Genomic DNA, 19,544 nt, shown 5'->3' with positions numbered 1-19,544 from the left:
AAAGAATTACTTTTATTTGTTCAACACTTCCAAGTTTTTGTGTGGATACACTATACTACATACAAATTTTAAGTGTTTATGAATGGGTATTATGGTTATGACAAGAGTCCAGAATGAAGGCTGCATAGTGGAGTGTACTCAGAGAGAGGGGTGGAATTGTAAACCAATGAAGGAATTTTTCTTTTACTTTTCAAAGAGAAGTGTGAACTTGAGGGGAGGGGTGGGCAGGGAGAAAAATGTAACAATGAATGAATGGAAACCCAAAGTCTCTGTAAACGTTCATTAAAATTAATGAAATAAAATTTTAAAAAGACTGATGAAATTTAAGCCCTGATATTTGCTGCAACTTGGATGAACAGTGAAAACAGGCCAAGTAAACTAAGACAGTTGCAAAAGAAAAATATGGTATAGTCTCACTTAAGTAAGGAAAAATACGGAAACTAGACATTATTAATAGTTACCAGTAGTGGGAAGGAGCGGGTAATAGGTGTTTTGGTTTTGGGGCAAACTCGTTAGCACAACTTGAGGAAAATAATCAATGGCACTGAACTGTCCATGCAGAAACTGACAAAATGTTACATATTCTTAGGATAGTCTTGACCAATACGAATCTGGAGGAAGGCTAGCAAATGCCCATGTTTCAGAAGCAGCTTAATGACCATATGAAAATCAAAACACTACTACATGTTAATGATTTCATTTTTCTAGAGTGAAAAATGAACAGTCCATAAAATGAGACTCTGGAAATCAATTTAAAAGATTCTTCTCAAAAGTGGCTAAAGAACTGTATTTGAGGCTAGTATATTAAAAAAAAATTCCTAATGGGCTGAAATATAATTTGAAAACAATCTCTTCAATTGTTACTTATTTAAAGAGATATTCTCTCCAAGCCTTCCTTTCATAAACTATTCTTTTAAAATAAAGTATACATTTTAAAACATTTCATCCAGAGAGTTTTACTATGACATTACACATATTTATGATCGTAAAAACATGTTCATAATCTTTTGAAAATAAAATAATTTCATCTCTTTAACTTTCTTCCTTGGGGGAAAAACCCCCCTCAACTTCTATGTTATTGTTGTTGTTGTTTTGTGCCGTCAAGTCGCCTGCGACTCATAGCGACCCTATGTACAACAGCCCTAAACTCCACTCTGTCCGGTGCCAATCGCACTGTCTCTGACACTCCCATCCCAATTATCCCAGTCACTGAATCAATCCACCTCATAGAGGGCCTTCCTCTCCTGCGCTGTCCCTCCACCCTCCCAAGCATGATGTCCCTCTCTAAGCACCGGTCTCTCCTCACAACATGTCCAAAGTAAGTTAGATGGAGCCTCAGAATCCTTGCCTCCAAGGAGCCACCCGCTTTAACCCTCTCCAGGACAAATCTCTTTGTTTTCCTAGCAGTCCATGGTATTCTCAATACTCTTCCCCAGCACCACAGCTCAAAGGCATCAATTCTCCTTCTATCCTCCGGGGTCACTGTCCAACTCTCTGATGCATAACAGGTGACTGCGAAGACCCTGGCCTGTATCAGACGCACCTTAGTCTCCAAAGAGATACCATTGCTCTTCAGCATTTTGGAGAGGTCCCTAACAGCAGACTTTCCCATGGCAATGCGCCTTTTAATTTCCTGGCTGCTGGTGCCAAGACTGTTGACTGTGGAGCCAAGCAAACTAAAGCTGTGAAGAATCTCAATCTCTTCACCATCCATCCTGATGCTGCCAGTTGGTCCAACGGTGAGAATCTTTGTCTTCTTGACATTGAGCCTCAATCCATATTGTAGGCTGCAGTCCTTGACACTCTGCAGCAGGCGCTTCAGGTCCTCCTCAGTTTCAGCAAGCAGGGTTGTGTCATCTGCATAACGCAGATTATTGATAAATCGTTCACCAATCTTGACCCCACATTTCTCCTCATAGAGCCCAGCCTCTCAGATAATCTGTTCTGTATATAGGTTGAAAAGGTATGGAGATAGGATGCATCCCTGGCATATGCCCTTCCCAATTTTCAACCATGCAGTGTTCCCTTGCTCTGTTCTGACGACTGCCTCCTGGTCCAAGTAAAAGTTTCACATTAGAATGATCAAGTGTTCTGGGATTCCCATTCTTCTCAGAGTCAGCCACAGTTTGTTATGATCTACACAGTCAAATGCCTTTGCATAGTCAATGAAACACACAGATAGACATTCCTCTGGTATTCCCTGCTTTCAGCCAAGATCCATCTAACATCAGCTATAATATCTGTGTACCACGACCCCTTCTGATACCAGCCTGGACTTCTGGTAGTTCTCTGTTGATGTGCTGTTCCAGTCGTTTTTGGATAATCTTCAGTAAAATCTTGCTTGTATGTGAAATCAGTGAAATTGTTCTGTAGTTTCCACATATAACTTCTATGTCAATTATAATAATTTTAATCCATGAACTTTTTAATGACACTGTAACAAATAAGTGGGAACTGAGTGGACACATGGGATAGGAACACATAATGACTCGAACTTGCCTGCTCCCACATTCTCACTGATACTCAGAAGTCATGGGAGGAAGGCAGTAGTCAGTAATCCGTTTCCGTTGGTTTCAAGGCTATTTTTTCCTCTAATACTTCAGAATGATTAGTCTCATCTCCTTTTGTTAAAAAAGGCAGCTATATGTAAATTTCAGTACAAACAATAAACAGAACAGGAAAAAAAAAGGTAAAAATGCTTATTCCCACTACATGTGGCCATACAGACTGTCAATATCTTCTAATAGATTCATCCTGAAGAGGGTGAAACCAGGCTGCTCCTCGGAGGCAAGGATTCTGAAGCTCTGTCTGATATACTGTGAGCATGTTGTAAAGAGGAACCAGTCCTTGGAGAGGGACATCATGCTTGGGAGGGTGGAGAGACAGTGCAGGAGGGGAAGACCCTGGATAAGATGGATTGACTCAGTGACTGAGGTAATGGGGGTAGGTTTCAGAGACAATAATGTTGGCTTAGGATAGATAGAGCGGGGTTCAGAGCTGTTCCACACAGGGTTGCTGTGAGTCGCAGGCGACTTGATGGAACTTAAAACAACATCCTCTAACCGTATTTATCTTTTTAGGACTGTTTGCTCAGATATAAGTCCTAACCCCCCAAAAAAAAACAAACAAAAAAATCAAAACAAACACCCAACCCATTACTGTTGAGTCAATTCTTCTATCGAGCAAAGACTGTAAATCTTTACAAGAGAAGACTGACCATCTTTCTCATGTGGAGTGGCTGGTTGATCTGAACTGTCAACTTTTTGGTTAACAATCTGACATGTGACACAGGATGTTTTTCCATTTTTACTCAATCAAACTTGCCATATGTTCTAATTAAACAGATAAATCAACAATTTTAACATGTGACTTCTAGATGAAAACTAATGAGGCACACAGCTTAGAAAAGCAGGACTTTGACTCAATTTTCACTCCAGCTTCTGTCCCCTTTGCTTTTTGCTTTGAAAATGTTTACCTTAGTTTCCATCTCCACTAGCTCATGGCCCCCTCCAATTGGCCTGTACATACTTTCCCTCCTGTGAACTGTGCTGACAAAATAGTCAATCACTTCCATGTGGAATAATTTAATGAAGACTTCCTGGAACCTTTTCTGAATTTTAAGCTGCACTCCAACACATACCTTCTCTTACACCTTATCCTTTTTCCTTAGTGTTACTTATTTCATAAAGTTCCCACACACATTTCCAAACTTGGGAGTTGCTTCTGTAGTAGTAGTAGTAAGAGTCACTTGCTAATCTCTTCATCACTACTCTAAAATCATCACAAAGGAATCTTTAATGTAATTTTTAAAAAGTGTCTTTGCTCAATGAAAACATACTAAAGATACCTGGGCCAGTCCTGTTCCCACCAATGGCACTGCCAGTATGAAATGACACCACATAGAAATTTTGTACTTCCTATTAAACGGTGTAGTCACCTCCTCGCCTTATTCAATCTATTATCACGTTTTACTGATTCTACATATTAAAGATTTCTTGATACTTCTTTTAGCTTATTCCATCATCAAATTCTCCTAAGTGATACAATCTCTAACAAAGAAATCTCTATCTTCTAATGGGAGCTCTAAAGAGCGCTCTGGTAGTCTAGTTGGTGAAGAGCACGCTGTTAACCCAAAGGCAAGAGTCAAACTCAGAAGCCATGCGATGGGAGAAATATGGGCAATCTCTTCCTGTGCTCTGAAACCCTTCTGGAAGGTCACTTATGAGGTGATTCCAACTCGGTGACATGTAACCACAAGAAAAGCCAATCACATACTCTAATGAGATGATGAGATGCATCATCCCTATTCTAAATCCTTCATTAGTTTTCTCATGTTCTTAAAATGCAAAACTCTAAAGTGGTCAAGAGGTCATTTTCAATTTGGGACTGCCCATCTCTTAAGAACCAGAACTTTCTCCAGACATTCTGTTAATTTTCTCTTCATTAATGTGCCATCTCAGGGCTTCTTCACATAATGTTCATGCCTCCTTCTTCTCCACCTTTATTCACACTCATCTTTTAGATGAGCTTTCAGCCTGAATGTTTCTTCCTCAAGGATGCCTTATTTGGTCTCCTGCCTCAATAAAGAAAAGCTCAATCTTACATGTTCAATAAAGTTTGTTATTTAATTTTCCTTTTATAATACTCATCCCACACAGAGTTTCAGTATTTGTCTTTACTGTCAGCTGAAGCAAAGTATAGTGGCTATGATCAGAGACTATGGAGGTAGACTGCATGGGTTTAAATCACAAATCTAACAGTTACCAGCTAGATGACAAATCTAACCTCTTTGATTCCGTTTACTCATCTGAAATACAAAGATAATAACAGTACCTATTTTTTAAAGTTATCATACGGATGATGTAAATTAACACAAAAGAAAGTGTGCAAAGCCTACCATTAAGGTCAAGTGCTCTTCAGAATAATCCTGAACAGAAGGGGGAAAATGCAGGATAGAATTTATAGAATTACACAGACTCCACAGAGCCAGAAAGACTAGAGAAAGTTTCAAAACTACTGTCCTGAGATAATCTTTAAATTTTAAATAAGAAATATACCCTGGCATATTTTAAAAAAAAATCCTTAGCATCTTTTTAAAACTAAAGAAGAGTCTAGTTTAACTTGTAAAAATGCCTTGAACATTATGCTCTTTGAAGAATTATTTATGTAGGTTTACATTGACAAAACTGATAAGATAGTAATCTAAGGGACAATGAAATTATGTTAATGGAGGAGGAACAACACAGAAAAGAATGAGAATGGTTAAAAACTTGAATACTATCACCAATGTCATTCAAGAACTGGTGTATGTTTTCCTGAAGTAGACATACATATATGGCCTAACCACTGATTGAACTTAGCTTTACATATGTCTTAGAGCCTTGGTTTTTTGTCATTCATAAAATGAGGATAATAATACATAGTACACTTTACAGTTTTACCTTAATTTAATCATTCATCAATTCTCAATAGTAAATATATAAAATAAAATGTTTCATTTCCTGGTCCTCAAATTAATATACTCATCCATCCATTCATTCTCAAAAGCTGAAAAACTACAGTAATACTTGTTACCTGAGATGTTGAAGACTAAGGCCAGAATACAGACAGGAAGGCTTTCTAACTTACTTTAAAATTAACTGATTATTTGTTTGAGGAGATTGTTTAAACGAGGCGTATCACACACTCAATAAGGCTATATTTAAGTTCTCAATACTGCTTAGTTTGCATACATAAACTTTTCAGCCAGCTGAAGCTTATGGTTTTGGTGCTAGTTTTTGTTTTCTTCCCCTTAAATTTGTAAAGTATATTAGACAATAATCTGTCCTTTTAAAGAAGAGAGAATTAATACCATTCTATGTTATTCATGATGATTTAATATCATTAACCTGTCACAATAAACAGTGTAATTCTAGGTTGTGAGGTAAGACAGAAGATTTATTTACCCTTATTAAGTTATTCTGATTCTAAATGGCTACTTTCTAAAATTTTGTTACTTTTTTGGTGAATTTTCCTTTTTATATCCTTTTGAGCTGGCCCTTTTGTCAGAAAGATATCCTCTACCAGTCCAGCTCAGTCCTAAGTTTGACTGTCCAGTAAGAATTTGAGAACTAAGTAATCTCATCAGTTTGTGCCTAAGGATTTGAGGTTGGTTCTGTATCTATCCTCCATTAAGAAGTCTAAATAGAAGTGAAAAGTATTTTCCATTCTAATTTGGTGCTCTGGGGCCTCATCTCTTGGTTTATAATTTATTTTAAAGCTCTTAGATGTCTGACCACTAAGTAATGAAACCTAAAACTCTCGATCATTACGAATTCTACATTCTAATGATCTTTCTAAGTAAACGACTATGTCATTTCACTTTACATCCAAGTTCCATACAATTCTGTGATGAATATATTTTTTTAAAAGGATATTGTTGGTATCCATTATAATAATATTGTAAAGGGGAAAAATTCAAATTTGGCATAAGGGGCAAATAGAAATTAAGCCTGTATAGAAAGCAATTTGTATAGTCCAAGGAGGCTCTTCTTAAATGCTAGAGTAATTTAGGCCACTAAATATTGACTATTAGACCATTCATTGAAATAAAATGCTATGAGAAAGCAAAAGAGCTTGGTTTATGCATAAATCTATGGATGGATGGGCGGGCATAGCACATCTCCTGTTGCACGCACCCTGTTGCTCGTCAAGTGACATGGATCCGAGCTGTTTGTTAACCACAGAAGAAGGAGAATCTGAAACAAAAATGAGATTTCAACTTAAAAGTAAGCAGCAGAAGACTGCACAGCAATGTCATGATCAACTCTAAGCTTAAGAAACAAATGTATAAGGGTAGAAAATAGAGGCAAGTACTATGGTGTGCTTCTCAAGCAGTGAGCAAGCGGGGCCATGTGCTTAAGAAATGTTATTCCAGGCAAGCATTTAGCAACTTTGAAAAGGAGCTGAGAAAAGTATTTTTTTCTAGTACCATGCACAGATCTTTTTTCACACTCATTTAGCACAGGCAGAAAGGGCAAACCAGATAATTAGAAACGGAATATCCTGTTCACTAAATGGAAGACTCCTTGCCATTTCCAAAAACCTCTCCAGCTCCTTAACATGACTTTCATCCTGCCTTGCAGGATTCAAGACATGAAATGAGATGTTCATGATACTTTGCTTATGTAATTTATTAACACTGCTATATAAACAAGGAGCTCAAGGTAATGTTATGGAAAAAATAAAATGCTTTATAAGAGAAATATTTAATGAAGTAATTACCATTAGGAAAATATAGATAACTTAAAACTCTCTATAGTATACTGTGCATATTAAAGCTGTTCTCTGTGAAGGCAGACTCCTTTTCAGGTGGTTGATAGGAAAAAGAAAAGAGAGGCAAATGAGGGCTTAATGGTCTCAAATTTATACTTTTGATCTTGGCTTCCAACAGACTAGTTTTGTATTTATCCTTTTAGTATACTGATTTTTTGTAAAAAAAAGTCTCATAAATGGTTCCTACCACTTGAAAATCACTGGGACTGAGGAAAGAAAGCAGCAAAAATTGGAAAAAACATTGGGTTGGGTTTGGAAAATTCTGCTTCTAGACCTAGGTGTGACAATGATTAGTTATATGACACACAAAATTTTACTTCTTATTTCTTCCTGATTAGCTTAAGGACTTGGCAAAAGGATTGTGGTACCAGATGAGAAGAAGGAAAGCAAGCACCTTCCCCTTCTGGCTTACGTTCCAGAGTCACAGTGAGACTACAGGAAAGGGGAAGATGTGGGTGCTCAGCACGGTCCTTCCTCAAATTTACGAATCACTCTTGACATCCCCGTTATCTATTCCTCAGCAAATGCTAAAGAAGTAAAATTTTTCTAAGAAATTTTGCATTTTTGGCTGGTAATCATAGTCTGCTCACAATGACACTTCTTTTAACAGAGAATAATATTTTCCAAATCTATCCCAGGTTCACACCAATTTTATATGATTCACTTGCTTTCATTTGTGTATTTGTATATTTAAAAGTCTGAATCCTGCTACTAGGGCCACTTGTGTCCACCCCTAATCTACAATTTTCCAATAATATCATAGATTCATAGTTATTTACTTCTTACTAGATTTTGAGAAGGCATGATTATAATGTCAAAAAACATGTACTTATCCAACTCAGAGCATCACCTTTATCACAAAGAAAAGGGGATATTATTTCAAATCAATTTCCTATCCTATGCTTGATTTAATTCCCACTTTTTAAATTTCAGAATTAGTTATAACATTCCTATCTACGTTATTTTTAAAGAAAAGATAAGTTGGTTTTTAGAGAGAACCAAAATGTATCCCTTTATACTAAAGGAAACGTAACAAAAATGTAAGGCACCATGAGATAAATACTAAAATCTTTCTAGAAAGTTTCATATGAAATCTTTTAACACCCTTCAAATTTATTACATATTTCACCATATTCTCATTTAATAATTAGAGTCTTTAAAAGACTATAAATTCTATAAGTGGTCCTTTAAAACTATAATTTTTTTCCTATAAGAATTATAAAACATATAATAAATCTTACTGAAATAATGTACATCTTATTTATGTCCATAAAATTTAGAAAAGAATAAGTCACTGTAAAAGTCACACTGATAAGTGACCTGAAAAACTGTCATCTCCACAAATCTATGTATTCACCTTTTTAAAGGATTGAAACTATTGCTAAAGCTGATAATTGAAAAGGTAGCATTAAACCAAAAGAGTTAGTTTCTTGTTTTACAGTCTGTCAAGAAAATCATGTATATCTGGGGAAAGATCTGTTGTTTCTCCCATCTTGAAAATAATTTAAAATTATTTTTTATTATTGCTTACATTCTATTTTTAATTTTGGGCACCATGTAACTGATTTTGGAAGGATTTCTGCCCCCCCATCATATAAATATTTTAAGTAACTTTTGAAAAACTACTAATTCATATATATTAATATTCATAACTACTATTTCAGAAAACCGTTTTCAAGTAATTACTACAATATAACCATCAAAGTAGTTAATATTTACCAAATGCAATTATTAATTAAATTCTGATAGCTATTTGCATATTTTACTACTTGTCTCTGTGAAGTATATTCTATAAAACACTATCACAAATAAAAATGTCAACATATGGTCAAATAATAACTTTTTATAAAACATTTATGAATGATTAGCTTATTGGAAATATTTATAGAGTTATAAGACCACTTTTCAGGTAGAAATAAAGTTTAAGAAAAACTTTATTTAGTATTAAAAATCAGAGTGTCTCATAGCCAACTACCATACAATTTAAAATTTTGTCTTTTGACTTTGAAAACACTTTTAGCCCCCTAGCACCAGCATTTTCTCATTTTTTTTGGGGGGCGGGGGAACACCCACCCAAAAGCACACACATAGAGAAAGAGAGAAAGAGAAAGAGAGAGATAATATTACAGTTTAACAAGAAAGTAACAATGAGTTTTCAGCCAGATTCCATTTAGTTAAAAACTGGCTCAGTAATGTTGTAACCTTGGGAGTTATTTAACTTCTCTAAGTCTCAGTTTCTCCAACTGTAAAAGGAGAAAGGAGAATACTCAATACATAACATTTGTGTAAAAATTTAATGAGCATTTAAAACTACTTAGGTAAGACATGGGAAAAGACCAACTAATTTAATGATTACGTTTACTTGCCTGGTTTTCAGACCTATGATGCTGAATGAAAAAGTAAAGGTAGAAAGCTTTACTGCAAAATACAGAGCATAATATCATGTTTAAAATTCCCGAGATTTCATCTTTTTTTGGATAGGACTCTGATAAGCATTCAAGGTAGTTAACGAGTACTTGCAAAGCTGGGTCAACTTTATTCTGATTTATTAACTGCCTACACTAAAATGACTAAGAGCAAGAATCAAATGAATTCATTTGAGAGAAGTATACTTTATGGACTCTAGGGGAAATCTGATGTGGTCTAGAATCTGCTGGCACAGGATCGGGTAAGTGCTGATTTTCTCCAATATGGCTCAGTTTTGTAAAGCCCCTTTTCAAAAATAATCACTAATATTTTATACCCTTTGGGGTACAAAAATTACTTTTTTTTCCAATCAGCAAAACCGTGCCATAAAGTGAAAAAACAGTTCCTACCTGACCCTCTCTAGACTGGCTCCTTGCTCCAGTGGGGCTCTGTGGTGGTCAGGCCAGAACCAGCAGACTCCACAGGGTGCTGTCACTCTAAGCAGGAGCCAGCAACCCATGACTTCAGGGGACCTGAAATGGAAAAAAAGAGTTGGGCTTAAAATCAGCCATATGTTGAATGCCTCTGCCACAGCTGTTTGGGGCATTCATGTGATAGACAAACATATAGCTCATCAAAAACCCTGAATTATATCTATCAGTTTTATTTGGCCTTAACATGGATATTTTCAAGTAGTAAGTGAGACACTATGATTAAAATAGAATATGCTAAGAATATAATTTTTTAAAAAAACATTTTGTATATTTGTATTTCTTTCCATTTTTAGGTCATCTCTGTAAATTATGGCAGGTCATATTATTTATTAATAAATCAGTAATCGGGAAACTGAGACATAAAGCAGTCAAATGATCTTCCCAAGATCATGAAATCAGAGTCAGAGACAAGAACTCCTACAGTCTAGAAACCACACAGTAATGTGAGGATGGCAAATTAATTTCTTTAAGATTAAAAAGAATCATTGAAAGACTCAAAAGGAATTGTGTGAATTTTAGATTTGCTAAAGCAATAAAAAATACACTTAAAACAACCTAAATAAAGCAAAAAAAGTATACATTATCTCTGAAGGGTTTTAATTTATAAGTGTCTTTCAGACTCTTTTAAGAGAGCAGTGGCTTTTAAATCATGCTTGGAGACACAAAAGTACCTAGGGGATTATTGCTATTATTAAATATTTTATGTTCAAAATTTCTCTATAAGACTCAAAAACCTCACAACTAGGGGTGATGGCAGATAACTAATGTTTAACATCTATCTTCAATAATTCTCTTGAATCAATTTGAAACAAAGCATTACTATTTAATGTCTGAAACATGTTTTAGTCTTGGATTACAAAGAGTAATTACCAATTTAATAGTTAATATTTCATCTGAAATTATCATTAACTTATACCAAGACTTTTCTTATTTTATTCCACTGAAAAGGCAAATTATTTCTCCAAAGTGGTTTGATCCTACTTTCACACAGAAATTAGGCACTGCAGGTTCAGTTAGACATAGTCTCTTAGAGTTTTCAAGAGTCCAGTATTTTGGAAAATAGACTCAAATGCTTGCCAGCCAAGAGACATATAGAATTCTTTCCATTTTTGACAAAATTCTTTATTTCAAAACCACATTAATGTCCCCTTTGAACATCTTATATCTAAAGACTCAAGTAGATAAGAAAACAATAGAAACATCATTTATTGGCATTATAATTACTTATTGTTAATTTCAAGATAACAAAAGTATACTTTTTAATTTGAGAAGTACATATTCTTCTCTTGCTAATATATGAAAACCTAGAATGCTAATTGGCTCCATTAATTTATGAAATACAATTTTAATAAGTAAAATAAAACCTATCCCCTGTTGAATTTCACAATGTTAATATTCTGTATTTCAGTCACTTGTATATAATTAAATGCAGAATTCTGCATGTTACAAATTCATTTTCCCTCATATCCAATGTTTCTTAAATAGACAAATATATAGTTTTTGTTAGCTGTCCTTTGTAACAAACAAACAATTCATTCCTAACTATTCTCAGTTTGACTGCCAAGTAAGTGGTTCTGTGACATGTGAAGGAATTCGAAAGGCACAGTACATAGTGCATTATGCTCCTAACTGAAGGTTTCATATCTCCCGTGGTTTGGATCAACCAATGGCCTTGCAAGAGAAAGATGGTTAGTCTCCTGCTGTTATGATTTACAGCCTTGGAAACCAGATGGAGGGTCAGAATTGACTCAAAACAATGAGTTCAGGGGAGTGGGCTGAGGGGGAGTTGGTGACATGTGAGGACAGAGCAAGACAATAGTAGTACTATTCTTGAACCCAAGATATTATAAAAGCATATGATACAGGTGAACGACTATACCTTGGAGATAACATACTGCGAGTAACAGCACTGTTGCTGTCTCTGCTGTTCAGTCAGACTCGTAGCTGACCCTCCAGCTATGCACTTTTAGAGGCAGTACATCACCCGAGAGTAGACTGCCCATCTTTCTCCCATGGAGCAGCTGGTAGATTAGAACTACATGCTGCTGGGTTGGAAGCATAGTTCCTTCCTTACCCACTAGGTCACCAGAGCTTCCTAGTGACAGCATTAAAGGCCTATCCATTTTAAGAAACGAATATAACATGCTTTTCAACTTCAATATTGGCAAGGTTGTCTATTCAACTTTAGGGTTTTTTTTTTCAAGATTATCACAAATAGGCTTGTTTACCAAACCAGTTACTGATAAGAATGGGAGAGTTGGGAAGTATCCTATTTCAGACCACAGGGAACTCTGGTGGTGTAGTCCGTATGGAGCTGTACTGGTAACCCAAAGGTTATGATGCCCTTCTATGATTCAAGTCCACCAGTGGTTCCTCAGGAGAAAGATGGGCAATCTCTTCCCAAGTCAATGTGTTCAACAGCCTGGGAAGACCAAAAGAAGGTCAGCTATGAGACCATTTTGATAGCAATGAGTTCAGGTTTGATTTGAACCAATCGAAAGGATTCTGAAAAAAACCCTGCTTCAATTCATACTGATAAAACTATTTATGAAGAGCCATTGTTAATGTGTACTGCTGAGCCACTTATAATTCATACAGACCCTCTAAGACAAGGCAGACTTGCTCCATACAGTAGTCAATGCTATAATGCTAATGAAGGCAATTCATTCAAAGCGTTTTCCCCACAGAACAGTAGGTGGGTTTGAATTTCTGAGCTTAATGCTGAACAATCTAGTGTATAATCTGTGCATCACCAAAGCTCCCTCAGAAAAGGCTAAGAATGGTAAAACATTTTTTTCTTACGCCCAGTGTTTCTTTTCCTCTAATGTGAACAGCTTCTTTTTTTGCAAGAAAATCGCTTTAAAATTTAGTTGATGACTTACCTAAAATATCGTATGTATATTACAGGGATTCAAATGTATTTTATTTTAACACAGTACTTTATAATATGTTTTGTTACCATTGGACTTACTGAAACAGCTATATACTAGAAGTTATCTAATAATACCAAGATACAAATTAATTTCATTCCAAGTATTTTAATCAGAGTTTTCCAATTAATATCAAAACTCATCATCCTTAGGGTTGGCAAAGCAAAGTATGTCAAACAAAGTATTATAAACTCATTAGTATGGTAAACTAGACACATTCTGGTTCCTAAATGGAGAATAGATTTACAGTACATATTATCTATCTTCTTGAAAAAAATTATGCTGACAAATTATTTTGTGCTGTATTTCTCATCAATTCTTTCAGTTAATGTTTATTGAGCACCATGAGTTTCTGATCGTGAAAGTGGGTCACTGATAAACTCAATGACAAAAGAGTGACACCAATTATTATAGTATTCTCAGAATTTTAGAATAAAAAGAGAATTGAAACTGGAGAGTGCTTTTACTATCTTATATATCAGGATATTGATCATGTATAGATGAAATTATTAAATAAATATTATAAAATTAAAAATAATCAAAAGATGGTTGAGTTAGCATGCTTGCATATAGTTAAACAACATAAAATCCCAAAAATTTAATATTACTATGTCTGTATAAGAATACTAGTTAATTTTAAAAGAAAAAAAATTTGAATTTCAAAAGTAAGAGTAGCAGCTAGGAGCTATAAGCACAGATATCATTTCAACATATAGAAAATTTCAATGGAAATATCAATGCAGGCTCTAAAGTTACTAGACAATTATTAGTAAGTACTTCATCAGCTATAAAGGTAAATAATGGATTATTTATATTCATCCTTCTGGCAGATGTGGCTGCAAACAGATCCTTCTAACCATGTGATGATGAATACCACCACATGCAAAGAAAGGAGGGATAAGCTGCAAGTGCATTAGCTGTCTTTTTGAGGGGGAAAAGGGAAGCATCTAATTAAACAGTAGCTAGCAATGTTAGAAAACCAACTCTACCAGCTGCTTAAGGACACTTGACATTAATAACCTGAAGCCTGAGGGTCCTGAGAAGAGCCCTCATGAGAAGACTGATCAGAAGTGGAAGGCTCTTGTTGGGCACGTGCAGCTAGCTCTCGCTGCCTCTGCTCCTCAGCTTTCTTAAGCCTCAGCTGTTGCAGGCGCTTACGGAGCAAAGCTATCTCAGGCCCCCTTAAAAATTCTGACACAGATAAGGAAAAAAAAAGATGAAGAGATAGTAATAACATTGAAAATAAAGAATGAAACTATATACCAAAGAAAGAAAAAAAACACATATCATGGAGGAACACTAAAAAGAAGGAATTAGTACTCATTATACTGAAACAAACTAAGTGCACTTACATCCTTATCCACCCAAGCATTTCTCTTTAACTATGACGAATTAGACACATATTTCTCTAAGAATATGTCATAAAATAGAAAAGAAATACAAAATAGGAAAGAAATACAACATTGAAAATACTAGTCATTTCAACTAATCTATTTTTAAAACTTCAAATTTATGAATTTGCTGATTTCACATGAGAAAGAAAGAAAATTCTATTAAAATGGTAAAAAAGCCATGCATTTTGAAACAGTCCATCAGATTTATTATAGGCACTCTTCACAAAGTGAGAGCTACATATTCTTGAATTAATAATGCTATTTTCCACACTGTTAAGTGCTACTGAGTGATCTGAACTCAAAGCCAACAGGGTTTCCAAAGCTTAATCTTTACAGTAGCACACTGTCAGGTCTATTCTCCTGAGAGGCTGCAAGGAGGTTCAGATCATCAACCTTTCAGTTAGCTAACAAATAATTATAAAAATGCTAATATTTTCATACATATTTTTTAAAAAACCTTTACCTGAGGTTGTCATTTTAGATAAAAACTTTTAAAAAAGCATGAAAATCCTACAAACAGATATTCACTGAGTGTCCACTTAGTAAGAAACATTACTTCAGGATCTGAAGATGAAAAAAAATTAAGCAAAAGATTAAAGGTAACTGCTGAGGAGCTGACAAAGGGAAAAACATACCAATAAATACATACATATAATGGCGGTAGGATATGTGTAGGTGTGTGAAATGAAGATAACTATTAAGTAAAATAATGCAGGGTATGGTAATCAGGTTAGTGGAGTAGAGAGGGTGAGAATATGGTCAAGGTCAATAATTCTTTAAGTAAATATTTCTGTGAAAAAATATTTTGAAAAAATACCAAAAGGAAGCAAAGAAGTAATCTTACTAACAGCTGGAGGAAGAAACATTTTAAATGCAAATGGTCAAAAAGAAGAGTGTATCCAGATATGGGATAGAATAAAGAGAAAGATAAATAAGCTTGGTAATGAAATGCATGTAGACTTCTGAGTTAGATGGTGAATTAGAGAGACCCATTCCTTGATAAGACACTTTGATCTCCACCCATAAAGACTACACTACCAACCAAGTCTGGCAGGTAACACTCACTGTAAGCCAGAAAAATTAAAACAAAAACCACCCAATAAAAGACAAACAAAAAATCCAAGCCAGGATAACATGAAACAAAAAGCAATCAAAATACATAACCAGGAAGCCTTTGAGAGGAAGAAAGGCTATTAAGAACTTTCTGATAAGAAATTTAAAAGAATGATATGAAGTGTCTTATTTGGGTTGAGAAAAGTACAGAAAACAGAGGAATTTTTAAAAACTATACAATACCTACCAAACAGATAGAAGAAATGGAAAATTAGAAGCAACACAAAAATAGCAAAGATAAATTCAGAATATTAAGACTAAAATTGCAGAAAGAGATCATACATTAGAAAGACAAAAGAGCAGAAATGCAACACAAAATTTTGTGAATTGAAGGACAAATCTTTCAATACTAATCTCTTAGAGAAATAATCAGAAAAAAAAGAAAAAAATTAAGAAAGCCTAAGAAATATGTGGGACAACATACAGAGCAATAAGTTAGGAGTAACTAGAATCCCAGAACACAAACAAAGTGACCACAAAAAACCAGGGGAAATTACTGAAGATCTGCTGCCAGGAAATTTCTCAAGCATTATGAGAAAATAAGCATTCAACAGGCTGAGAGAATGCACACCATGCAGCTTTGTTCACAACAGCAAATCCAAGTGCCCATCAACAAACAAATGGATAGAGAAGCTGTGGTATATTCACAAAATTGAGAACTATGCTGCATAGTGGCTCCTTGGAAGCAAGGCTTCTGAGGCTCCGTCTAACATACTTTGGACATATTGTGAGGAGAGACCGGTCCTTAGAGAGGGACATCATGCTTGGGAGGGTGGAGGGACAGCGCAGGAGAGGAAGGCCCTCTATGAGGTGGATTGATTCAGTGACTGGGATAATTGGGATGGGTGTGTCAGAGACAGTGCGATTGGCACAGGACAGAGCGGAGTTTAGGGCTGTTGTACATAGGGTCGCTATGAGTCGCAGGCGACTCGACGGCACATAACAACAACAACAACAACAACAACAACAACAACAAGCTGCATTGAAAACCAAGCAACTCATGAATTATTACACAAAATGGGTGACCCTGGAAGATATTATGCTGAGTGAAATATCTCAGTCACAAAAAGAAAAATACGACATAATGCCACTGTTCTAAAACAGGACTGACATAGGGGCTGCGGGGAAACTAAGAAAAGAGGGTATAAATAATCTACACGGCATTGAAACAGACGAGGGAAAGAACTGTATAAAAGGAATACATGATTAAGTATTACTGGAATGACAATAGTCCAGAATAAGAGCTGCATAGTAAAGTGGTCTGGGGTTGGGGTTGGGGACTTCATAACAATGAAAGAACTTTTTCCCAAAAACAAAGGTGATTCATGGAGGAAAATGTGCAACAATGAACAACTGGAAACCCAAGTTCTTTATAAACTTTCATTAAAATATCAATTTTTAAAAAGAGGGAAAACAAACATCAATGCTGGCAAGGTTGTGGAGAAACTGAAACCCTTATTCACTGTTGGTGGGAGTGTAAAATGGTGCAACCACTATGAAAGGCTATATGGTACTTTCTCAAAAAGTTGGAAATAGAAATACCATTTGACCCAGCAATTCCATTGCTGGGAATTTACCCTAAAGAAACCATAACCGTCACCCAAGCAAATATATGCACACCCATGTTTATTGAGGCTTTGTTTGTAATAGCAAGCTGTTGCAGAACGTTGGCGAGGAAGGGAGGGCCTCTGGCCAGGACAGATTGCCTAAGCTCCAGATAAGTACAAGCCTCCCAATGGCCTTTAATAGAGGGTAGAGAAAACTCCCCTGTGTTTGGCTGTACCGGCTTGAGAAAGCTCACCATCTGGAAAGTTGGCTGCTACATCTGTTGAGCTAGGAATGGTCCACACAAGGCTGAGGTTCTCCTAACCAATCCGTATGTCTCACGTCTGTAAGCCCACCCTATCCTGTCTTCCTGCTTACATGCATGTTTACATGCTTGTACGTAAGGGCACTGCAAATCCCAAAAAAATTGAGCTGGATTGACTCAGAGGATCCTCTCCTGGAGTGCTGTATCTCTGTTGTGCTTACCCCCATCAGGGTGTTACTGTCAAGCAGCCAGCGAATAGACAGCGACAGCAAAGAGCTGGAAACAACCCAAGTGCCCATCAACAAACAAATGGATACAGAAGCTCCAGTATATTCACACACTGCAATACTACGCTGCATTGAAAAACAAGGAACTCATTATATATTATGCAAAGTGGATGACCCTGGAGAACATTATGCTACATGAAATATCTCAGTCACAAAAGGACAAATATTGCATAGGGCCACTGTTGTAAAACGGGACTGACATCATGGTTGACAAGTATACACATTCATATATCCTTTTTAAACAGATCTCTCCCTCATTTGTTTGAATCCAATATACAGGAAGGTATAACAAATCCACAAGCATCATAATAGACCATGCATCTCTCCCACGATTTTAAAAATTATCTTAAGAATAGGTGTGAAGCATTGAACTCCATTTATCTACAGCCAGATAAATTATTGATGACATCATTCATGAAGAGACCAAAAGGCCACTATAAAGGAGAAAGAAAAAATCAAAACAGATTGTAGAAAAGTCTCTGAAATGGCACGTGTCAAGAAGCCAAAACAAAGGGAAGAGATGCTGAAGTAAAAGAGCTAAACAGATGGTTTCAAAGAGCAGTTCAAGAAAACAAAGTGTCATAACAATGTGCAGAGTTGGAAATGGAGAATAAAAAGAAAAGAACTCAGAACTTTTCAATCTAAAGGAAGGGAAAACCAAATTCAAGCCGAGAGTTGCAACAATGAGAGATGCTATGGGTAAAATGTTTAAAGATCCAGGAAGCACTAAAAGAAGAAAATACACAGTTACTATACCAAAAATAACTGAAACATGCCGAAAAATTTCAGGAAGTACCATATGATCAAGAGCAAATGGTGATAAAAAAGAAATGCTCAAGCTTCAGTGAAGGTATTGGCAAAAAATAAGGCCTAAGGAACCCATGGGATATCAACTGACATGTTTCAAGTAACAGATGCAGTGTGGGTTGTGTACTGTGTCGGGGAATTTGGAGGGCAGCTACCTGGTTGACTGATTGGAAAGATCCAGACTTGTTCCCACTGGCAAGGTGATGCAACAGAATGTGGAAATTATTGAACAATATCATTACTATTTTGCCTCCCGACCAATTTTGGCTCCGCCTTGGGGCTTTGTACTTGTAGGCGTGTCAGAAGCTACTGCCGCCAGTCGCTTCTCTATCGCCTGGCCTGGACTTCTGCCCGCGAGGCTTCCAGGCTCCCCTGAGCCAAAATCGGTCGGGAGGCACAGAGGGGAGACTGCCGGACATGCCGCTGGGGGGGCCTGGAAGCCTTTTGAGGAGAAGTCCAGGCCAGGCAATAGAGAAGCGATTGGTGGCAATAGCTTCTGACACGCCTACAGGTACAAAACCCCAAGGTGGAGCCAAAATCTGTCGGGCCTTCGGCCGGCGGCCCTCAGACCCAAAAGAAAAATACAATCTATACAAGAGTTCTATAGGACACATCACCTACCCTTCGTAGACTGTACAACTAAACTTAAGAGAAACTAGACACAGCATAAAGGAAAAAAAATTTTCAGCAGTTGACATGTTCGGAATCACAGAAGCCAAGAAAGCTTCAGATACAAGCTGTCAGATCAGGGGTCGGACAATGGAAGATAAATTCTTAAGGGATTTGGAAGAAGTGAGTGGGTATCCTGGTGGAGGGTGGAGCTGGGAAATAAGTGGGTCAAGGCACTGGGCTAAGGGCAGGGACACTCCACAATGAGGGATTTATCTTTCACTGCTCCACATGTTGCTTGTCTGTCAGATACTTCTCTAAATCTAAACATTCAGATTAAGACAAACTCGGAAGAAGGATTGGCCATCCACTTCTGAAAT

At 36.4% G+C, this 19,544-nt stretch overlaps 1 protein-coding gene across 4 annotated transcripts in view; it reads right to left on the bottom strand.

The window, feature by feature from the left end:
* Positions 1 to 19,544, bottom strand: part of DCAF6 (DDB1 and CUL4 associated factor 6) — a 206,500-nt gene that overhangs the window by 62,208 nt on the left and 124,748 nt on the right. For 2 of the 4 annotated variants that reach the window (XM_006887399.1, XM_006887400.1), the window contains 2 exons: positions 14,165 to 14,335; positions 6,678 to 6,737 (listed from right to left, as the gene is read on the bottom strand). The exons of 1 other annotated variant lie outside the window; for it this stretch is intronic. In XM_006887399.1, coding sequence (XP_006887461.1) covers positions 6,678 to 6,737; positions 14,165 to 14,335 — 231 coding nt within the window. The remainder of the gene's footprint in view (positions 1 to 6,677; positions 6,738 to 14,164; positions 14,336 to 19,544) is intronic. One more of the 4 variants, XM_006887401.1, reaches the window with a different exon arrangement.

Source organism: Elephantulus edwardii, unplaced genomic scaffold (genome assembly GCF_000299155.1).
Source record: "Elephantulus edwardii isolate Elephantulus edwardi_28Jun2011 unplaced genomic scaffold, EleEdw1.0 scaffold00057, whole genome shotgun sequence".
Classification (NCBI taxonomy): domain Eukaryota; kingdom Metazoa; phylum Chordata; class Mammalia; order Macroscelidea; family Macroscelididae; genus Elephantulus; species Elephantulus edwardii.
This window is presented reverse-complemented; position numbering and strand designations above follow the sequence as displayed.